This window comes from Mauremys reevesii, linkage group 8, assembly GCF_016161935.1.
Source record: "Mauremys reevesii isolate NIE-2019 linkage group 8, ASM1616193v1, whole genome shotgun sequence".
NCBI classification, from domain to species: domain Eukaryota; kingdom Metazoa; phylum Chordata; order Testudines; family Geoemydidae; genus Mauremys; species Mauremys reevesii.
In genome coordinates, this window is record NC_052630.1 from 72,038,821 (window position 1) to 72,059,670 (window position 20,850).

General features: G+C 38.4%; 1 protein-coding gene across 9 annotated transcripts in view; it reads right to left on the minus strand.

Annotated features, from left to right (window-relative positions):
* The window catches only part of AGL (amylo-alpha-1, 6-glucosidase, 4-alpha-glucanotransferase), a 74,821-nt gene that overhangs the window by 21,309 nt on the left and 32,662 nt on the right, over positions 1-20,850 (minus strand). For 8 of the 9 annotated variants that reach the window (XM_039483893.1, XM_039483895.1, XM_039483890.1 and 5 more), the window contains 14 exons: positions 19,469-19,656; positions 16,564-16,687; positions 15,791-15,954; positions 15,080-15,181; positions 14,662-14,817; positions 14,430-14,580; positions 12,909-13,033; positions 12,699-12,811; positions 12,400-12,534; positions 11,448-11,578; positions 9,189-9,325; positions 4,296-4,429; positions 2,869-3,044; positions 859-961 (listed from right to left, as the gene is read on the minus strand). In XM_039483893.1, the coding sequence (XP_039339827.1) occupies positions 859-961; positions 2,869-3,044; positions 4,296-4,429; positions 9,189-9,325; positions 11,448-11,578; positions 12,400-12,534; positions 12,699-12,811; positions 12,909-13,033; positions 14,430-14,580; positions 14,662-14,817; positions 15,080-15,181; positions 15,791-15,954; positions 16,564-16,687; positions 19,469-19,656 (1,939 nt within the window). Of the gene's footprint in view, positions 1-858; positions 962-2,868; positions 3,045-4,295; positions 4,430-9,188; positions 9,326-11,447; positions 11,579-12,399; positions 12,535-12,698; positions 12,812-12,908; positions 13,034-14,429; positions 14,581-14,661; positions 14,818-15,079; positions 15,182-15,790; positions 15,955-16,563; positions 16,688-17,051; positions 17,176-19,468; positions 19,657-20,850 lie in introns of all 9 variants that reach the window. The other variant, XM_039483896.1, reaches the window with a different exon arrangement.

Below are 20,850 nucleotides of genomic sequence, written 5' to 3' on the forward strand. Positions count from 1 at the left end.
AGTTTTACCTAAAGGCATAATCCTGTAATGGCATTCAATACTACAGACCCTTACATTATTGGAATCCTATTGTCTTTAAGAGGAATTACAGGCTGGTATAAGGGACCATACTAGCAGATCCTTTTGCAACAATAGAATCTAAGAGAGTGCTGCAGAGTGAGGTTAGTAGTTACTTGATCCTTTCATTGGTTTTATATTTCCATAACCAAAAGTAAATACATACACAAGTTTTCATTTAGAATTAGTTAATTTGAGAAATCCATACTTTCATTCTCAGATCACTTCAGTACCAATTTTTCATGGCAAAAAAAATTAAAAACTGACTAGTGGCAAAAACATGTCCACAAACTTCTTAATTTATTTGTAAGGTTTTAGACTTACATTGCACATAGAAAATTTAGTTTGCAATGATCCACAAAAAATTTACTTCCAGCTTTGATAGCTGTATTAGGGATCATCACAAAACACCTCCTCACACCTCAAATCTCATTGCAAAGAGGTTCTCAAACCCGCTGTTTTCCAATACTGATACAAATTTTTTATATTGAAATAAAAACCTGTAGCAGATACATTTCATTCAAATGTAGTATGAGCACTATAATGTACTGGAGAAGAAGTTATGCATATAAAAAAATGGAATAGGCACTTCACACCAACATTTAAAAACAACTGAGATGCATGGTAAATATTTTGTAGTTCTATCTGCTAAGAATTCAAAAAAGGCCTGGTGCCACAGTAAATAAGAGCATTTCAATTGTTTCAGAAAAAAAGTAAGCTTTCTTCCAGTTATATATAGAAAGGGAGAAATCTTTCAAGATGGATTAATACCTATCAAGACTGTTATACATTCATTCTTACCTTGCTTCTAAATAACGCCCAGTAATCAACATTAGACCTCTCAGTGCAATAAAGGTATCCCTTCCCCAGCAGCGGAAAATGCCAGATGAAAAATGTGGTAAACCTAAAGAGTAAACATGATAAACTAAGTCATTAGACCCCTAGAGCACCCATGGGCTTCCACCCAAGTTTTAGTTAGGGGTATATAATAAAAGTCAGGGACAGGTCACAGGCTGTGAATTTTTGTTTACTGCACATGACCTGTTCATGACTTTTACTAAAAATACCAGTGACTAAAAGGTAGCCTTATTTATGACATACAATACACACTGTACAGCATGTGGTCACTTTCTAAATAATGCACTTTAAATGTATGTGTAAACCACTTGGGATCAAAAATTCTTTAAAGAAAATTCACCTGCAGAACATTACAAAAATATATGCTAGGTATAGTTTCATTACATGCAGAGTCCCATGCTTTTTACAACTGCCCTACCGAATGCTGGAGGTAGGGAGAGTGTTCCCTTTGCTGCAGGCACTTAGGGGCCCCCCATTTCAAAAGCAAATGGAAGAACAGTTGGGTAGAATTATGTTGACATAGAATTTTCCGTTCACCAAAAACAAATCAGGGATCATTTGCCACAGAAGTCATGGGAGCTTGCTATAGAATTAAGGTCAGCATGAAGCAGGATACAAAGTTCTGAATATATCTTTGCTAGAAACAACGCATTTTGAGTCTTAAAAGTATAAGGGTCATACTTTTGTTTTAACTTAATTAGGAAAAAAAAAATCTTTCCTTACTTGTCCTTCTAGAAGGAAGAAAAACCCATAGAGAGATGTAAAAAAGAAAATCCAAAAAACTTTTATAACAGAGATGAAACTTTTATTGAAAGAAACAAAGGCAAAAATATTTCCCAGAATAACTGTCTTTATATTTAGACATTCTAAAATATACTAGACAGACAAATATATCTGGAAATATGTAAATTAAGTTCATTCAGAAATCGCACATACTAATCTATGCTTTATTCTTCTGAACACGTATATTTTTTAAGACTGCTTATTACTGCAGCAAAGAGTGATCCGAAATCAGGAACAGTTAATCTCTATTTAGTAGAAATTGCACTAAACAATCTGCCTCTGCCATTCAACCCAGGTCCTCTCTCTCAATTACTTTCTAGGAAGATAACTAACCTAATTAGTTTGGAAGCCACATAATTACTATCTCCTCCTAAAACCAGGGTTACTGTCTTGTTGAATGAGTTTTCTGGAGCTGAATGCTAGATTCTGCCATGCTCAACTTCTAATTCCCCCCTCCCCCCTCCCGACCTGCAATTTCTGCATGACAATTTATGGAGCTATTTTACCAAGAATTTCCATTTCTATTTCATGTTCAGCTGGGGAAAGTCAGTGCTCTAGATATTTGGCGGAATTAGTGACCACTTGAAGTCCAGATCAAGTGCGGCAATTTTTTAACAACAAAAGCGAATAAAGATTATACTGTTAGCAAGAATGTTTTTAGTTCAACAGGGGTTAAAAAAAGTTCAAGAAGTGACAGTTGAGGAAAATAAAAACATCGTTAAAGTGATAAACCAGAAGTCTTATGGGAAGTGCTCCATAACGTATTTCAACTGCTGAAGAGTTACAGGGAAAGAACATAATTCTGGAGCTCAAAAGGTCTCAGAATATGACAGAGTAGCTCAAGTTGCTTATAGTTCAAGATATAGCAAAAGTGAAATTCTTCACAAGCCTTCCTTCAACAGCAATAGCAGAAACATTGCCTGGTTATGATTCTCTGAGAGACAAACAAAACAAACCCAAGAATAAAAAAAACCTTCACATTAAACTGAGCAGATTAAGACAATGGAAAGTAAACAGCTACTGACAAAGAAACAGTATTTTTTATTTTGTATTTGGTCTCTAGACATCACGGTCTGGGCACATTGATCTTGCTATCTACACATTGCTAGGCAGTTGCACTGTTTTGTAAGACAACCTGCTTCAACAATCATGGAATCAGCCTTTACTTACCAGCTGCTAAGGAAACACAGCACTGTTCTCTCTCTTTTGTGATTTCATTCATCCTATAGGGGACATCATGTAAAGTAGGAGACAGATTTGGCAGAGAAGGATATTTTCCTATCCCACACATCTGGACTGAACCCAAAGAAAGGTGTTTAACAAATGTTGATCCATTCTGAACAAAGCTGTAATCAAAGTAGTTGAATTGAGAAAAAAAAATCTCTTTTCAAATTCAGCAATGTCACTGTTTAAAGTTCACCCATTTCCCCACTTGCCATAGTTTAAAAACCCACTTCATAAGGGTGCTCCAGCTGCAAAATACTGTAATATTTTCAAAAGTGAATTCCTAAAATTAAGTAATAAATTATTAATGCCAATGGGAGCTGCTGAGTTCACAGCACTTGAAAATCAGGCCATTTATTTAGGTGCCTAAAGATAAATCTGAGCCCCTAATTTCAGGTACTCATTTGTTGTTCCAAATCTTGGCCTTTACTTTTATGTTAATTTTTAAAAAAATGATTTATATTGAAAGGAGACAATAAAACATTCTGGTATTTTATTACCTAGTTGATCTTAAAGCAAAGAAAAATCTCAACTCTACACAAAAGTACCGGTATTTAAAAATTACTATATTTAAAAAGATGATACATTTAAATGATTTTTATTAATTTGTGCCTGAGTCTACATGATTGACTAGTACAACAACCCCCGCCCCACTCAAAAAAACAAAAACAAAAAAACACCAATATCAGATACTCTGTCCATCTTGGAACAGTTTTGATATCTGTTTTTACAGTAAATTAATATTAGCCATGTTTAAAACCAGAAAAGAATAGAAACAAAACAAAACAAAAACAAAAGGGACAATTACAAAAAAAAAGAAGAAAAGGCAGCCTTTGAAGACTGGAAGACGGACACTTGTTTAATGTCTCGTTCCCTATTATTGCACTGCCAGCATTAGCTGCAAATCCAAGTCCTGGAGCAACAATAAATTACTGAACTTCTAGTCTAATGTTCATAATTTTCCCTTGGTGAAAACTATATGCACCTTCTATCAGCTTTATGCTTTTCCATTGGCCAACATGAATATTTATTTTTGCCTTACACCAGTGTATCTTCTTGTACATCAGTACTATTATGCAGGCAGCCATATAGTTTAGGAATTGTGTTAGGCAGCTGAGATAGACCTAACAGAAGACACTGCATTTGTACATTTAACATTTGCAATGGATTGAAAGATCAATAAGGAGAGCACCTTTTTTGGATTCTAATCAGATTATTGCAGTTTCAAGGAAGACAAAATTTTGGCCAGAAAACTTTTAGTGCTTTTTAAGTAAGCATATGTAAAGTGTTTAAACGACTATCCTGATGCACAAATGATAATACAACACAATGTAAACATACACATACATTTCTTTCAACACTATTAGACATACCTAGACATCTGACTCCATGCCAGATCTAGAAGAGTTGTGTATGCACCCACTAATATGGCATCAAAGTAACATGGGATAAGGTAACGTGGAATCTGCTTTAGGTAGACGAACATGGCCTTCAACCATTTACCGACCTATTGGAATAATATTTTTTAAGTTAACAACTCCTGAATGCAGAAAAGGCTACTTTCAGGGAATTAATACTATGACAATCATGTTTTGCACTGGAAAACAGGTAGAATTCCTGTTACAGTTTGCCTACACTTTGTAGGCCCCTATTATGTTTTTTGTATTATAGACAGGACTGGTAGCACCACCTATTCCAGTTGGCAGAAACTTCCCATTATAAATTATGCTTTCAGTTGCTTGTATTTTTGCCACACTTTAACCATTCACACAGAAGTTTTTCGTGCCACACGTCTTCCTCAGAATAAAATTTTTTTTTGTAAGTTTCAGCCAAAATGGTTCAGCCATTTCAGAGAATGAGGCTAGGAAAAATCTGTTGCTTTGTAATGTTTAAAAAAATTCTGGTCACCTTTTATTTGAGACGCTTTAGAGACTGTGCTTTGGAGCAAAGACTTGAAATTTGGCAGGGAGTGGCCTTTCTGTCAGGGATGTGCCCTTTGCTGTTCCTGTGAAAAACTGCCCAAATTTGGCCAAGTTATAAACCTTTGAAAAAAAAAATCTCAGTTTGCCCATGCGCACTAGAGACTAAGAATTTAGCAGTGCATCCACAATGAAGCATGCTCAGGCCCCTCACAGGTCCTAGTGCTGACCAAACTGCGCATTCACCAGCCCACAGGAGTGACTGAGAATGTTCCACAGCAGGTGTAGAGAGGTTCACTTTCCTTGTAATTGCTGCTCTGGTTCAGGTCAGGGCACTAGAACCAAGAGAAGGGAGTTTCTCTCTCCAGTGCTCTCAATGCAATCAGTTTATCCAGAAAGATTATGAAGCAAATAATCAACCAATTTGCAAACACCTATAAGATAATAAGGTGATAAGTAAGTTAACATGGATTTGTCAAGAACAAATCATGTCATACCAACGCAATGACTTTCTTTGATAGAGTAACAAGCCATATGGATGGGGGGGGAAGCGATAGATGTGGTATATCTTGACTTTAGTAAGGTTTTTTTATATTGACCTGCATGATCTGCTCATAAAGAAACTAGGAAAATATCATCTAGATGGAGCTACTATAAGGTGGGCACATAACTGGGTGGAAAACCATTTCCAGAGAGTAATCATCAGTGTTTCACAGTCAAACTGGACAGGCATTATTGAGTGGGGTCCTGCAGGGATTGTTCCTGGTTATGGTTCTGTTCAATATCTTCATCAACGATTTAGATAATGTCAGAGAGTACACCTATAAAGTTTGCGGATGATACCAAGGTGGGAGGAGTTGCAAGCGCTTTGGAAGATAGGATTAAAAATCAAAATGATCTGGACAAACTGAAGAAATGGTTTGAAGTAAACAGGATGAAATTCAATAGGACTAATGCAAAGTACTCCACTTGGGAAGGAACAACCCACTGCACACATACACAATGGGAATTTCCTAGGGAGTCATGAGTACTGTGGAAAGGGATCTGGAGGTCATAGTGGATCAGAAGCTAAATATGAGTCAACAGAATTACTGTTGCAAAAAAGCGATCATCGTTCTGGGATGTATTAGCAGGAGTGTTGTCAGCCAGACATGAAAAGTAATTCTTCCACTCTACTTCATGCTGATAAGGCCTCAGCTGGAATAGCGTGTCCAGTTCTGGGCATCACATTTCAGGAAAGATGTGGACAAATTGCAGAAAGTCCAGAGGAGAGCAACAAAAATGAGTAAAGGTCTAGAAAATATGACCTATGAGGAAAGACTGAAAAAGTTGGGTTTAGTCTAGAGAAGAGAAGACTGAGGGGGGGAATATAAGAGGTTTCAAGTACATAAAAGGTTTTACAAGGAAAAGAGTGAAAAATTGTTCATTAATCTCTGAGAGTAGGACAAGAAGCAACAGATTTAAATTGCAGCAAGGGAGGTTTAGGTTGGACAATAGAAAAAACTTCCTAAATGTCCATGTAGTTAAGCACAAAATTGCCGAGGGAGGTTGTGGAATCTCCATCATTTGAGGTTTTTAAGAACAAGTCAGACAAACAACAGTCAGGAATTGTCTAGTTATTACACAGTCCTGCCTTGAGTGCAGGGGACTGGACTAGATGACCTATTGAGGTCCCTTCCAGTCCTTCACTTTTATAATCCCCCTGCTGGTGCCCAGGCAGCATGGCAGAGGAAGAAGCAGATGGGGACAAGAAACGAACTCGGGGAAAGAGCCAAAGGGAGTGATTGGGACAAGGAGCCTGGTAGAACTGGGACTGAAGACTGGGAGGGAGGAGAGAAACTGTGACCTGAGGTGGGCGGGGGAGGGAAGGATGGCTGATTGGGCAAGGACACCAACGAGAGCCAGTCGGGGAAATGGGGTTGGGGAGAGGACACAGACTGGTGAATGAGCTTGTGGGAATGATCAAGGTCAGAGTAATGGGGAGACGAATCTGACAAAGGAGCTGGGGTCTGAGGAGAGAACTGGACTGACTGAGCAAAGAGACTGTGCCTAATTGGGTGAGACGCCTGGAATTGGGAGTCAGTGTGTGGGGGCAGAGGAGACACAGATTGGATAAAGGGCCGGGAATGTGGGGAAAATAGATTGGGATAAGAACCCTGAGGACTGGAGACTAGGATTGGGTAGGCAAAGAGACTAGGACTGGGACGGGGAAAGATTGGAGGGGATGGGTCAGATGGGGCGGAGGGAGGGAGTCAATCTTGTAATGGTGCAGAAGGGGCTTTCACCACAAAAGCATGCTCTTTTTTTTTTTTAAGAGCCTGGACTGGAACCCAAGATTCCTGGGGCTCATCATTCCTCTGCAGTCAGCAAGTATCTGTGAAACCCATTGGCAGAGTCTCTCTCTCACCTCCCTCCCCATCTAATGCTGGTCAATACAGAGGATGACAACCTACTACTGCTATTAGTTACTCCATGAGCTCAACTGGCAGAGGTCTGTGAAGTAGATCTAAAAGGTTCCAGCCTTGTAGATAAAAAACACATTGGTATCAATATGATGCACATAATGGAATTTGTTTTTTCAGTTGGCTTTTATAAAACTTTGGCTATTAGGCATAACAAACCCTATGTTAAAACAACATTAAGGTTACAAAAATCAAGAACTCAAAAGTTATGCCAGAATTAGGGTTGTATGCATGTATGATGATAGTCTTCAATTATATGATCATGTACTACTTTTTAAATGAAGTAAAGTGAAGGCTAGGGACTATAAAACAGGATTTAAAAGAACTAGATAAATTCATGGGAGGTTCATTCCTTAATGGCTATTAGCCAGGATGGGTAAGGAATGGTGTCCCTAGCCTGTGTTTGTCAGAGGGTGGAGATGGATAGCAGGAGAGAGATCATGTGATCATTACCTGTTAGGTTCACTCCCTCTAGGGCACCTGGCATTGGCCACTGTCGGTAGACAGGATACTGGGCTGGATGGACCTTTGGTTTGACCAGTATGGCCATTCTTATGTTCAATGGGACCACTAACTCATTCGGTGCATAGGATGGATAGTGGTCAGTTAATGAGCAGCTATTCAATTTCATTTTCTCCTCATTGTTGAGTGAGTTGCCCTATGCCTTATTTACTGCCCACTATTCAACCTTCTTCTGAAAACAGATTTATTAATTTCCACTTGACCTTTTAATGATGCTCATCAATATGGTATCTGAGTACATCACAAAATTATTTTCACAACACTCGTGTGAAATGAGTGGGATAGTATTATGAACTGAGTAAAAGATTAAGGTAAAAAATGATATCCACTAATTTTGGGCATCCAATGGGAGACACCTAGGATCTGATTTTTTCAGAGTACCTAGCATTATAAACACTTTATATATTCAAAGCACAGGGGTCCAAATCAGACCCTAGGGTCTGAAGTCTGGAAACCAGAAAATGAGGCACACAATTGTGACCACTTGTTTGGTTTAAGTGGCTTGACTAGCACCACATAGCAACTCTGTGGCAGAGACAGAGATAGACTCCAATTCCTCTGGACAATATTTAACTTTCCTAACCATCCCTTTTCTTACTGCAATCCCCTGCCTCATTCACTACAATACTTTCAATTTCTCCAACAAATGAAGTAGGGATCCTACAGACGGCAACCTCCTTTCACTTCACAAATTCATTCACTGATTCATCCCCAAAGCAGGTCCCCTGTGTAACCTTCATTCTGACATTTCTTATCCGTTGAGTGACTGACTCTGTAGTGTTCTTTTAACATTGCTTGTTTGTGTGAGATATTTATATATTTAGGCCCTGACCCTGCAGGTACTTGCCTTTAAGCTTATGTTTAAATTTATTTTGAGGCAGAAGAGGTGTGGGGGAAACTTTCAGGCCTTCTTTATACAACAATAAAAAGGAACAAACATTTTCCACTCCCTCTTCGAAGATTTCCTTTAACTCGAATGGGAGAGACATATCAGCGTTCCATCTCCTCTGTAGTCTAAATGGCTACCTAAATGAAGATGCCTGCACCAGGAGTAGTTTTTAGATAAGTATGATTGGTATCAGAATTGGCCAAACCCTGGCTCGCAAACTGCACATGGCTCTTTTACTGTTAAAGTGCAGCTCGCAGAAACACTCCCCCAACCAGACTGGGGTGGGGGGAGAGCTTGGGACCTCTGCCTTGCAGCAGGGTGGTGGGGTAGGGCCTTTTGCCCAGTGGTGAGGGGGCTCTCAGGGCTTCAGCACATGTCATATGCGTCTCAGTAAGTTTGGTCACTCCGATCTATATGGTAACAGTTACCTATCAATAAGTGAAAGGAAAATTATCACTTTATAAATTTACTTACTTCTGCACAGGCTCCTGCACGTGAAATTAGACGGTCACTGACGTAGTCAATCATCCAATCCCCAGATCTCAAATTACCACAAAAAGGATGACCCAAATCATTCTTTGGTCTAATGTCTGCCATGACTGACATTAATCCTGAAAATCAAAACAAACAGTACACCGTATTACCGGCCACATGATCACCACAACCTGGAATTCCAGTTTCAAGGAGTAAATCCAACATTGCAGGTCTGAAAAATTATGAACCAGAGCTGGACCAGCAATACATTTTTTTAACCTGATGTCATTTTTCTTTATATGTTCTTCTAAAGGCTAGATGGAGCTTTAGGGCCCAATTCAGCAAAGCACTTAAGCATATGCTTAACTAACTTTAGGCATGTGCTGAAGTCCCACTAGAGTTCAAGAATATTCAAGTCTATGCTTAAGTATTTTGAAGAACTAGATTTGTAAAGCTGCTGTGCACTGCTTAGCAGAGACAGAGTGGGTGAGGTGATATCTTTTATTGGACCAAATTCTGTTGGTGAAAGAGAGAAGCTTTTGAGCTACACAGAGCTTTTCTCCAGGTCTGAGAAAGGTACGCTGAATATCGCAGCTAAATAGAAGGTGGAGCAGATTGTTTAGCATAAGTAGTTAACACATTTTCTAAGGCACCATAGTGCAAACTGTGGGGCGCGCACCCCTGGTGGGGGGCACAGAGGAACATTCAGGTGGAGGGGGTGAGCAGCGATGCCAGACAGCTCATGCAGGGCAGGGCCCAGCCCCCCCAGGGGGGACAGGGAGGGAGGGTCACTACCACACCAACTTAGCTCAGGGGGCTATCCAGCATGCGGGTCAGTGTGCTGTGCTGATTAACACTCCTGGCAGCCTTCACACCCAACACTGGCTCTGTTCCCAGAGACAGACACATGCACCTTCCCCTCCCCTGAAAACCTAAGGGGGAGAAGGGGCAGGTATTGGCCCTGTCCTACTGGTGCAGCCTGGCTGTAAGATTCAAGTGGCCCACTGCTGAGGAAGCCTTGGCTGTGCAGTAATGGAGGGAGAGCACAGACAGATTGCGTTAACGGTGGTGGGGCGCGCAAACAGATTCCATTAATGATGGGTGGGGGCACTTCTGGAAACATTTGTGCACCACTGTTCTAAAGGACCATTTAAGGTGAAGTGGCTAGATAACACCCCTGCAGTCACAGTGCAAAAAAAGAGGGGAGTTAGTGGGTTACAGATTGTTGCAATAAGCCATAAATCCAGTTTCTTTACTAAGAACTGGAGTTTTAGTTATGGATTAAAGCTCCAAGGCCCATTAGCAGAAACAGAACATTCTGAGACAGGAAATAGATTGATGGGCTCCTTCAGCTGTGCTGTAGTGACTTGCAGCTCTAGCCTGATTGTACAATGAGAAAGAGCTATGGCTCAGTGGACCTACAGTAAGTTTGAGACAAAATACTGTGTAATCACAGAGCCCATGCTTCTTTATGGCTGAAAATCTAACTCAGATCATTATAAAAATACGTCACACAATGGCATTCAGATGTTAAAACAACAGCTATTACCAACACTTCACGTAATAGGTAATATTTGTGGATTTTAGATAGGGTCATTTCTGACTGGAGGCGTATTTAAACAGGTTTTAAAGTATTCCCAAAGGTCAGAGTACCACAGTTTGACTGTATATTAAATATTTAAACTCATCCTCTACCCCAATATTAAAAGATGTTTCTTGATTCAGTATCTTGCCTCCATTTGCTTGTTACTCTCTTTCAAGTACATACTGCATATACCAGGGTTTCTCAAAACAGGGGTCACCGCTTGTGTAGGGAAAGCCCCTGGTGGGCCGGGCCGCTGTGTTTACCTGCCCCGTCTGCAGGGCTGGCCGATCACGGCTCCAACTGGCTGTGGATTGCTGCTCCGGGCCAATGGGGGCTGCTGAAGCGGCAGCCAGTAAGTCCCTCGGCCTGCGTCGCTTCCAGCAGCTCCCACTTGCCCGGAGCCGCGATCTGCGGCCAGTGGGAGCCGCAATCGGACGGCCCTGTGGACGGGGCAGGTAAACATACCGGCCCAGCCCGCCAGGGGCTTTCCCTATACAAGGGGCGACCCTTGTTTGAGAAACCCTGGCATAGACCAAGCAGAAGCAACTTGGTCTTTTCTATTTGAAAAGCAAACAGTGCACAAAATCTAACACTATTTGACCTTCTAGATCTAGATTGAGATGATTCATTCTCCTCTTTTTCCTCCACCCAAGAAAGCACGCATGACTTTTTACCTTGCAAGCCTGCATATTTAAGAGGTGACCAGTTTGGTATGTTGTAACATCCTCCACCATCCTCTTGTTCCTCAGCATCACACCGATACAGTACTTGATTCAAATCAGCCAAGGTTAATTTAGATGCAATACTGGGAAAGAGAAAAAGCCCAACATTGATAACTAACTATATAATGGACATCAATTTCATGAAGAATTCTGGTTTTGGTCTAGGCCAAGGTATTTTTAAAAAGGGACGCTTACAGTTAGACTCCATGTTTAGGCTCCTGAAAACAGGTCCTGATTTTCAAGGGTTCCAAGCACCTTGCAGCTATCACTGACTTTAAAAATCTGGCCACTTATTTAGTAACCATAGCATGGATTTAAGAGTAACTATGGGCTCCTTTAAAAAAAAACAAAAAAAAAAAAAACACTCCCCCTCCCCTTTTGTCCTTATTCTTTTACAAGATTTAAAATTAGCTTATTTCTTTCCACAAAGTTAAAAAGAGATCTAGTGTGTAGTTATCATTGCAAATAAGTACAGAAAACACTAAGTAAATGATCACAGATTTCAATATTATTCAACTAAAAATGATAAATCTTTTCTCCACAAAAGCATAATGTAGTATCCACTGGTTTTTGGATTGCTATGTTTCTTTTAAAGAAAGCCATTTAGATGGAATTGGTCATCTACGTATCATGTTGACAACAAAGTCATCTGAACACCTTGCTGCAGGATGTACAATTTCCTAGTATAAAATCTACTGCCAGCAGCAAACACACAGAACTACTCATGTGAAAGAGGTGATGACTTTTTAAAGTCTGAAGCAGTAAGATGGCTAAACAGTTGTTCATACATTAACCAAAACAGACCCAGAATTTGGCAAAGAATTGTCACTCATTAGCATTTGCAGGCTGATCTCTGCCTCTAATCCTGACCTCTACTGTATGTACTCCAACAAGGCATACTTACGAAGAAAAAAGATTTTTTAATATAGGTGCTGAACGGTCATCGGGAAGACTTCCAGCTTTAAAATGAGGACTGAATTGGATCAGGTGATTACGGAGTACACCGACAGCCTCTTGTGCCTTTGGGTCGAGACTAACTCTGTAAATATCAATGCACAAGTTGTAGAAGTTAGCACCAACCACTATTTTTTGAAGTAACAGAATTAACAGACTGAAAAAAACCCACCCCTCCAGTGTTTTTAATCTAGTGCAGCCAACTGACACACATTTAGTATGTTGATCATCATCATCATCATCATATACCTGAATATTATCACACTTCCTGGTGTTAAGTTTTCAAATTCTATTTCTTGAACAAATTCATTGGGACCTTTTATGGCAGTTCCAGCTTGCTTTATAATTTTACTTTCTTGGATCTTAGAAAGGAAGAAATAGTTGAAACTATAATGAATTCAGTTTTCCTTCTCTGATAAATTGTTGCATCTACTAGTATAGAGAAAAGAATGTAGTTACCTGGATGTGTTCTCTGATCTCTACTGTGTAATTAGGTAATCCGTTGATAAAATGCTCATCTTTTTTATAAGGACTAACATTTCTCTCAATAGTTCTAGCCTCCAGCACTACCTCTTCAATTTTGCCTATAAACAGTTAATCACATATCATAACTCATAAAATACATACACACACAAAACTATTGATAGTGAATATATATTATATATATATAAAATAAATAAAAGGCATTCTTGGTTTTAAAATAAGTTTAAATCTTGCTTGAAACACAAATTAAACAAGATTTTTGGGTTTAGTTATAGTAAATGCATGTTTCAATTGCACAGTTAAATTACTAAATACGTTTGACAGATCTGAAAGGGAATTTTATATATTTAATGTACAGAGCAGATCGAGAAATACAGTGACTCAATCTTGATTGATTAAACATGTTCACTACACACTTATTGGCCATAGTGTAATCTAAGGTAGAACTTTCCTAACTCACAATGAGTTATGGGGATATCAGTCATGGAATTACAAATAAGGGCTTGACCCTGCACCATTAAACCCAACAGATGACTTGCTAGATGTGACTATCTATTTGGGGGTTCTGAATTGGGCAAAGCTCTGCACCACTTCCCAAACAGCAGTAATAGATCTTATTTTAAACAGAGGACATCAGTTTTTAAATACACAGAGCAACCACATTGACATCCAAGACCTTATTTGCTCTATCCATTCAATGATCTAAAAACTAAGCCTTCAATGCTGCAACCACTTACACATGCTTAACTTTAAGCATTTTAGCAGTTCCATTGACTTCAGTGGAACTACCATGTGAGAAAAGTCAAGCAAGTGAAGAAATGTTTGCAGATTTGGGTCCTTACTAAAGGTTAATACGAAAAATTGCAATGGCTCCTTCAGAGATGTTACAGCCAAGTCAGATCAAATATCCACTTCAATGCAGAATGCTCAATTATCTAATGCTGTCTACACTAAGTCTTATGGACCTGCAAAAATACATATGTACAATTTATTGTGCCAGTTCTTACTCACTTTGATGCTTCTTTTTAAACTACTACTTTCAACCAACTTAAACCCACACATCAGAAAATTCTTTACCTATAACTACTAGTAACACTTAAGAATACTGTAAAATGAGATATTAAGATTGCTGTATATGGACAAAATAGAAAAAAAGACTTAATATACTCAGTTCCAGTGGTTTTCTGCTAGTTAGTTAGTTAGTTACCCCTGTTTGTTTGGCTCATTCACAAACAGCAAGAAAGGAAATGAAACCACAACATTTCCATGGGGATATTGGGGCAGATGACACATCTTTTCAAGTTGGTGTCCCTACAAGTATTTTGATGCATAGGTATTAAAGCATATAAAAAAGGTACCTAATGTTGCATACTAATCACATAACTTTCAATAACTAGACTCATCCTGAAAAGTATGGAGTCTGTCAATCACTCAGTTTCAGCTTTAAACTTAAAATTTCCTTGATATTGTCAACTCTTCAAAAACAGGTTTGAATACCTGGGATGCACATTTGAGGTACTTCTTTGCTGTAGGAAGAGGTTTTAGGATCTCTGAAAGCAGTACGAGACACAGCCACTACAGATTGGTGTGTGTTAGGACAATGCCTAGTCACTGCTACTATATCTTCATCAACTTGATCCACATACACCTACAAAATAGATAAATTAACACACATTCCTATTCTGAAAATAAATTTAAATGAGTGAAACATTTTACTTCAATTTCTTGCCTGAATGAAGCCTTTGGCTCCCAGCTCTTGGTGCAGCCTGTTCATGGCCAGCCTTCCTGCTATAATTCCAGTTTGGAAATTAACTTCACCAGGAGTAGAGGGTGTCGCTGCTGGATTCCATTTAGCATAAAACCTCTCTTCAGAGACTACAGAAATCTGCAAATAAATTAAATTTTAGCCATACATCAACTATTCTGAAAAATAACTGGAAATGCCATATTTTACTTACACACACACTACAAATTCATTTTTCACTGATATTGTGAAATAGCTAATAAGCTATCTACTTGAAATTTTAAATGAGTAAATCACTCAAGTTATTGTATACACTTTAATACGTGTTCCACTATTATAGTAGTGATTAATTTTATTTTTTTTTAAAGTGAGTCAACTGAAGTTTTGAAGAGGAGAGACAGACCTGGTGTGGTACTAGCTCATCATAGCCTTTGGTGCTTCCTGTAGCACAGCATGCCATGGACACAATCATTGAGCTGGGAAGAGCATCATACTCAGATCGGTGCTATTGATAAGAATAAAAATAATAAGATCATAGACTAGGTTCATTTTATTTCCTTCCAAACACATAGATACAACGCATAGAAAACCCAGTTTTACAGAAGAACTCATTGTTTATCGATGTGCTTAATCACACTGTAATCACAGATTAAACTTCTACAGGCTTTTATTTAAAACAAGCAAGCAAATAAAATCATCACATGAGGCTTAAAAGAGCAGAGCTCCTAACAATGTCATCCCAATCCCCCAGCAATCTTCCTCTGATCCTCCCACTATTACCTACTCCATCCTTCCCAGGATAAGTTTGAGAGAACAGGTGAACAGGCAAACATTATTAGGTTCATAATAGCTGGACATGCAAGAGTCAAAACAGGACATATTTAGTAGCTTTTATGCTTCTCTCCCAAAAGGGACAGAAGGTTGAAAGGCAGTGGAAACTACTGTACAATTCCACTTATTTCATGCAACCTTTTAACTACAGTCATGTCTTTCCAAAACACCAATCAATAGTAATTTCATTTTACATAACCCTTATGAATTGGCATGACTGAATCACAGTACAAAAAACCATGTATTTAACATGAAAAAAATCCAACATAACTTAAGTGCTCACCTGAATAGGACATTCATTATCATGTGTAACATCCATAAACAGTGCATGTGCAATAGCTGGCATTAAAGGTCTCAAATGTGGCTGAACAAAAGACCCAACTGGTTCTCCTCCAAAGCGGTAAACTAATCTTCCCTCTTCATGACTGTTATATGCACTCATTGCCTCTACAGAACAAAACTTGCATGAGTGTTTACAGGAGGAGAATTACTACAGGATATCCAAAAAAGAGATTACAATAAATGGTTTTACATTTGGCATGTTAAATAATCAAAGATATTAATGAATAATATGAATAGAACACTGAACTTTAATTATAGGCAGTGTGTCCATAATTTGAGGGCATCCACTATGTAGTTTATCATCGTATGCTAGGGTGGAAGAGGGGGAAAAAAAAGTTAGGATCCCCTTTCCAAGGTCCACCAGGCTTCAGAGGAGGAGGTGATTAACTAATTTAAAAAAGAACAAAAACAATCAGCAAGGAAGTATGGGAAAGCTATGCCACAAATATTCCTACCCCTCCAGATTGAGATAAATATTATGAATCCTTTTAGACCTCTTACACTTGGGATGCAACTCTCAGTTTATGATGTAATAACATACTTAAATAGATAAATATAAAAGAAACCATAATACTAAATGCATCTTTGAGCACTTGTTAAATACATGAAATATGATAAATTGTGCACGTCCAACATATGATATTTTCTTCATAAATGTCACACCATACATGCAGTGTCAGAGGTGATGGGGAACAACACACATAGCAAGCCTACCTCTTATTAAGGAGCTAAGGCCCAATCTAGTCACAAAGATATTGTCCAACTCCTCACTTCCTGTGAACAGCTCAGCCACTACATACAAATCAGCACGCAGTTTTCTAGCTGTGTCCAGCATGTACTGCAAAAAGCACAGCCAAGGAAACCACAGAAAAGGAAAAGGCAGAACAGAAAAAAAGGATACAAGGCTAGGCATGGATTGGGCAGCAGGGAAATGCCATGCAGCAGAGACAAAATGGAAAGCCAAAATAGGAAGAAACCAAACAAGTTCAATTGTACAAAAGTTAACAAATTGAAAAAGCCGAATCAGGAATAGAAGGATACAACAGATGGAGGAGTTAAAAGAAAAAGGAAGAAGGAATGATGTTTGAATTTGCGAAGGACAAACATACAAGAAGAATAAGAAACAAACCAATGTTAGTTTCACATTAAAAACTTTGAACCATATATAGCAATCCTATGTAGCTTTCAGGTGTCTATTGTACCTCTAATAAGACTGGTAATTCCCAGGCGGTTGACAAAGACATTGTCAATGTGCTCACTGCCCGTGAAGAGTTCAGCTATCACATACAGATTAGGTCTGACTGACCTGGCTGCTGCTAGCATCTCCTATAGATCATAATAAACTTTTTAATTATCTTCATCAAAACCTCCTTGAAACTTAGGCATATACCATAGTATATTAATATGCATGCTAACCACACATACTTGAGTTCTTAAACAATTTTGTTCAAGAAAACAAAAATATACTGAATTCAATAAATATACAGTATTTATTGCAAAAAAGCTAGACCCCCATGGTGTGCTTGTGAACATTTACAAGATCTGATATGGTTTTGATAAAGATTTGGAAAGCCTCCTGAATAATTTGAAAACTCTCACAGGATTTTTAGTCAAACTACTTCAAACTGGGGGTGTGTGTGTGCGCGCTTGTTTTTGTCAATACTTTTTAAACTCAATTGCATGAACAAACAGTTGGGAGGAAAGAACTCTGTTTAAGATACAACACCAATACTTAAATTAAGAGTGAGAAAGTCCCCATTCTAGTCCTTTGCACCTTCAAGGACCAAAAGCAGAGAAAATGAAACTTCATATTTCTAAGGCCCAGTCTACAGCTAGAAATTGTACTGATTTAATTTAAATAATTTCTAAACTGATTTAAATATGTGCCACACCTGTCTGTGGACACTCTGAAATCAGTTTAAGAGGGCCTCATATTAGTTTAACTTAATTTAATAAGAAACTGCATTAAGATCTAAGCATGTCACACAAAGGGGTTGCATCTGCTTAACTAAACTGATTTAGAAACTAATTTTGTTATATTGGTGCAGCTGTTTGTGTAGAAAAGTCCTAAGGTAAAAAAGAAAAAACAAGCAGAACCCTTAAAAATAAGGCTTTCAAACTATACTGTTGTAGGTTATACTTTACCAATTGTCAAAGGCTACGATGAAACACAGTTTAGGTCAGCAACAAGAGTTTATGTGATAGGAAACACTAGCATTTTCAATAATATAGTAACTATGAAAAGTTGCTGAAAATTAATTCATGGTCATTTGCAACCACTGTTGCTGGTGATGTTGATGAAAAATGACATTTGTGACACTCAGAACTGGACTTGATATATCCATGTCTACTCTGGAGAAATGTGCAAAAAAAAAAATTCTCATCAGTTCTACCGTCATTTCAGTTAAACCAGAGGTAGGCCTGGTCTATGCTAGAAAATTAGTTCAGCATAACTAGGTTGCTCAGGGGTGTGAAAAATTCACATTCCTGAGCAGTGCAGTTAAGTCAGCCTGACCCGGACTAGAGAGCACTAGGTTGACGGAAGACTTCTTCTGTTGACCTAGGTACTGCCTCTTGGATGTGGATTAACTACACTGATGGGAGAACCCCTCCTGTTGGTGTAGGCACAGTCTACAGAGAAGTGCTACAGTAGCACAGCTGTGCCATTGTAATATTTTAAGAGTAGACATACCCTTAGACAAGAGTCTCATGGCTATGCCTTCTTATGAGCAGTTCAGTTAAACCTGCTGAAAAACAGATCTAATTCAAATGGTAGTAACAGCACGTATAGCTGTGGGAGGCTTGTCTGCACTATGGCTTCCAGGGGGGTTAGAACTGGTTTAACTGAATCAATATTGTGTTTCCCCAAATGCAGAAAAGACTTATAGATCCGCAATTAGTTTAAATCCTGCTTTGATACAGTCATCAGAAAAATAACTATTGTGTAAATATTCATTAACTAGACTTAAATTGGAAAAAAATGCATCTTGGAGAACTAGTTGGATAGTCACTCACACCATGCTTGATCAGACACAGCTTTGAAAAAACATCTTTTCCATAGTAATCTAAAACAAAATAATTAGATTCAAGCATCCAAAATATTAATTCATAAAGGACAACACCAATTACAATGAGTTAGATAGGAGTAGCCTATATTGTTTAAGAGTGATTTTTTCTTGAGGAGAGAAGGCGCTCATCAGAAAGTAGAAAAAAATAGACTTAACCTTCAAAGAATTTCATACCACACACAAAACAATATTTTCTGACATAAAGCTCTGTGACAGGAGATACACAGGGTATGGCTCTACAACACTTGAATCCAGCTAGCACAAACAACAACAACAGTGAAGACAATACAAGCATAGGCTTCAGCACAGGTAGTTCAAGCCTGGCATGGCCCCCAAGTTATGTACTCAGTTCACTAGCCTGTTGTGAACTCTATGCTGGCTTTCACTGCTATTGTTATCTGCATTACCTGGATTCAAGCTAGCTCAGATAGGCTAATGCATGAGCAATTTTTGCTATGCGCACATACGCAGGCTTCTATTACAAATGGCATAATGAATCTTATTTCACAGAAGAAAACAACTTTATGATAAAAATGCCTATTCTTCCACACCTCAGCTACATGAAGAGGGGTTGAGTGACAGTTGTCAAGACGTACTCCATGGAAATATTTGGCAGTAATTTCAGTGTATTTTTTCATATGTGCCCACAGATAAGGGCAGTCTTCTGGTTTATTTCCATAGCGCAGTTTGACACTGTCTCCCCAGCAAATAAGTTCTCTTCTTAGGTAAACATTTGAACCTGTAAAGAAAAAAAATTCATTTAGCTACAATACACCACTGGTAGCAAGTGCATGTGACACATTGAATTTATGGCTAGAGAAGTAAAAAAAAAATAAAAAAAATATTAAAACAAGATTCCTAACTATACCAGATCAACTCCCAAATTATGTACTGTACACTAAATTACAGCTCCCCATATCAGATTATGTTAAAGGTGCATTAAGATCTCTACTGATATTAATATAGGTCTATAAACAAGCCAATTTGTATTTTAAATCTCAAATAAGGTACAATGGTACATTAAATGGAATAAAAGAAAACAGTGCACTGGGCATTAAAATTAATAGCACTTCAAATTCCATGAAAGGTCTCCCTTTCTCTACAATCTTTTCCATATTTTCAGTTATCTACAAAACAATAATTCAAATGCTGACAGCAAATATTGACAGTGAACAGGTTCATACTAGAATCTGTGTGTGTAATATAAACAGCCTCAATTTTAAAATGTAATCTATTTTAGCAGCAGTTTCTATTCCTATTAATCTAGGGTTAGATGCTTTTTCAGAATGTAAGTCACTGAGATGACTTTGAAAATTGTACTCCTAATCTGTTTGTTTCATTTATTGCAGTCTTTTAGATGTGATCAGTATAAATTTTAAAATCACAATGTATCTGTAAATGATGCCCCACTCCACCACAAAACACGATATTTTCTACTATTTTAACAAGGCATAGCCCTTGAAGATTTAAAGTATTTTGTCAGAGTCAGACGAGGAAAAAGGTGTTCATGATCTATTGAAGACATCCAAGAAGGCTGCAGAAGCTATTCTGATATTCAGTATCGGCTGTCAAGTCGCAGTTGGGTAATTGCTTACAATCATGCACAAGGAACATTGTTTGTCAAATGCAGAGTCATTTGAAATAAGGAGTTCTGATGATCGCTTTCATTCTACAATATTCTCACTGTTCTACTCAGCGAAGTAAAAAAATGTTGAGTCAGGAACCATAAGGAAAACTTTCTGCACACACTTGAGAAACTAATGCTGCATCACTTCAAACATCGCCTTCTCCTATTTTTGTGGCTGTCCCTCATTGTGAATTTTTTCCCTCCAAACATTTCAGTCCTAGCAAGTACCTGTTAATGGCTATCACAGAAAAAGGAGAGCTATGACACACTGACAACCTGCACTGCAGTTACCTGTGCATCATCACA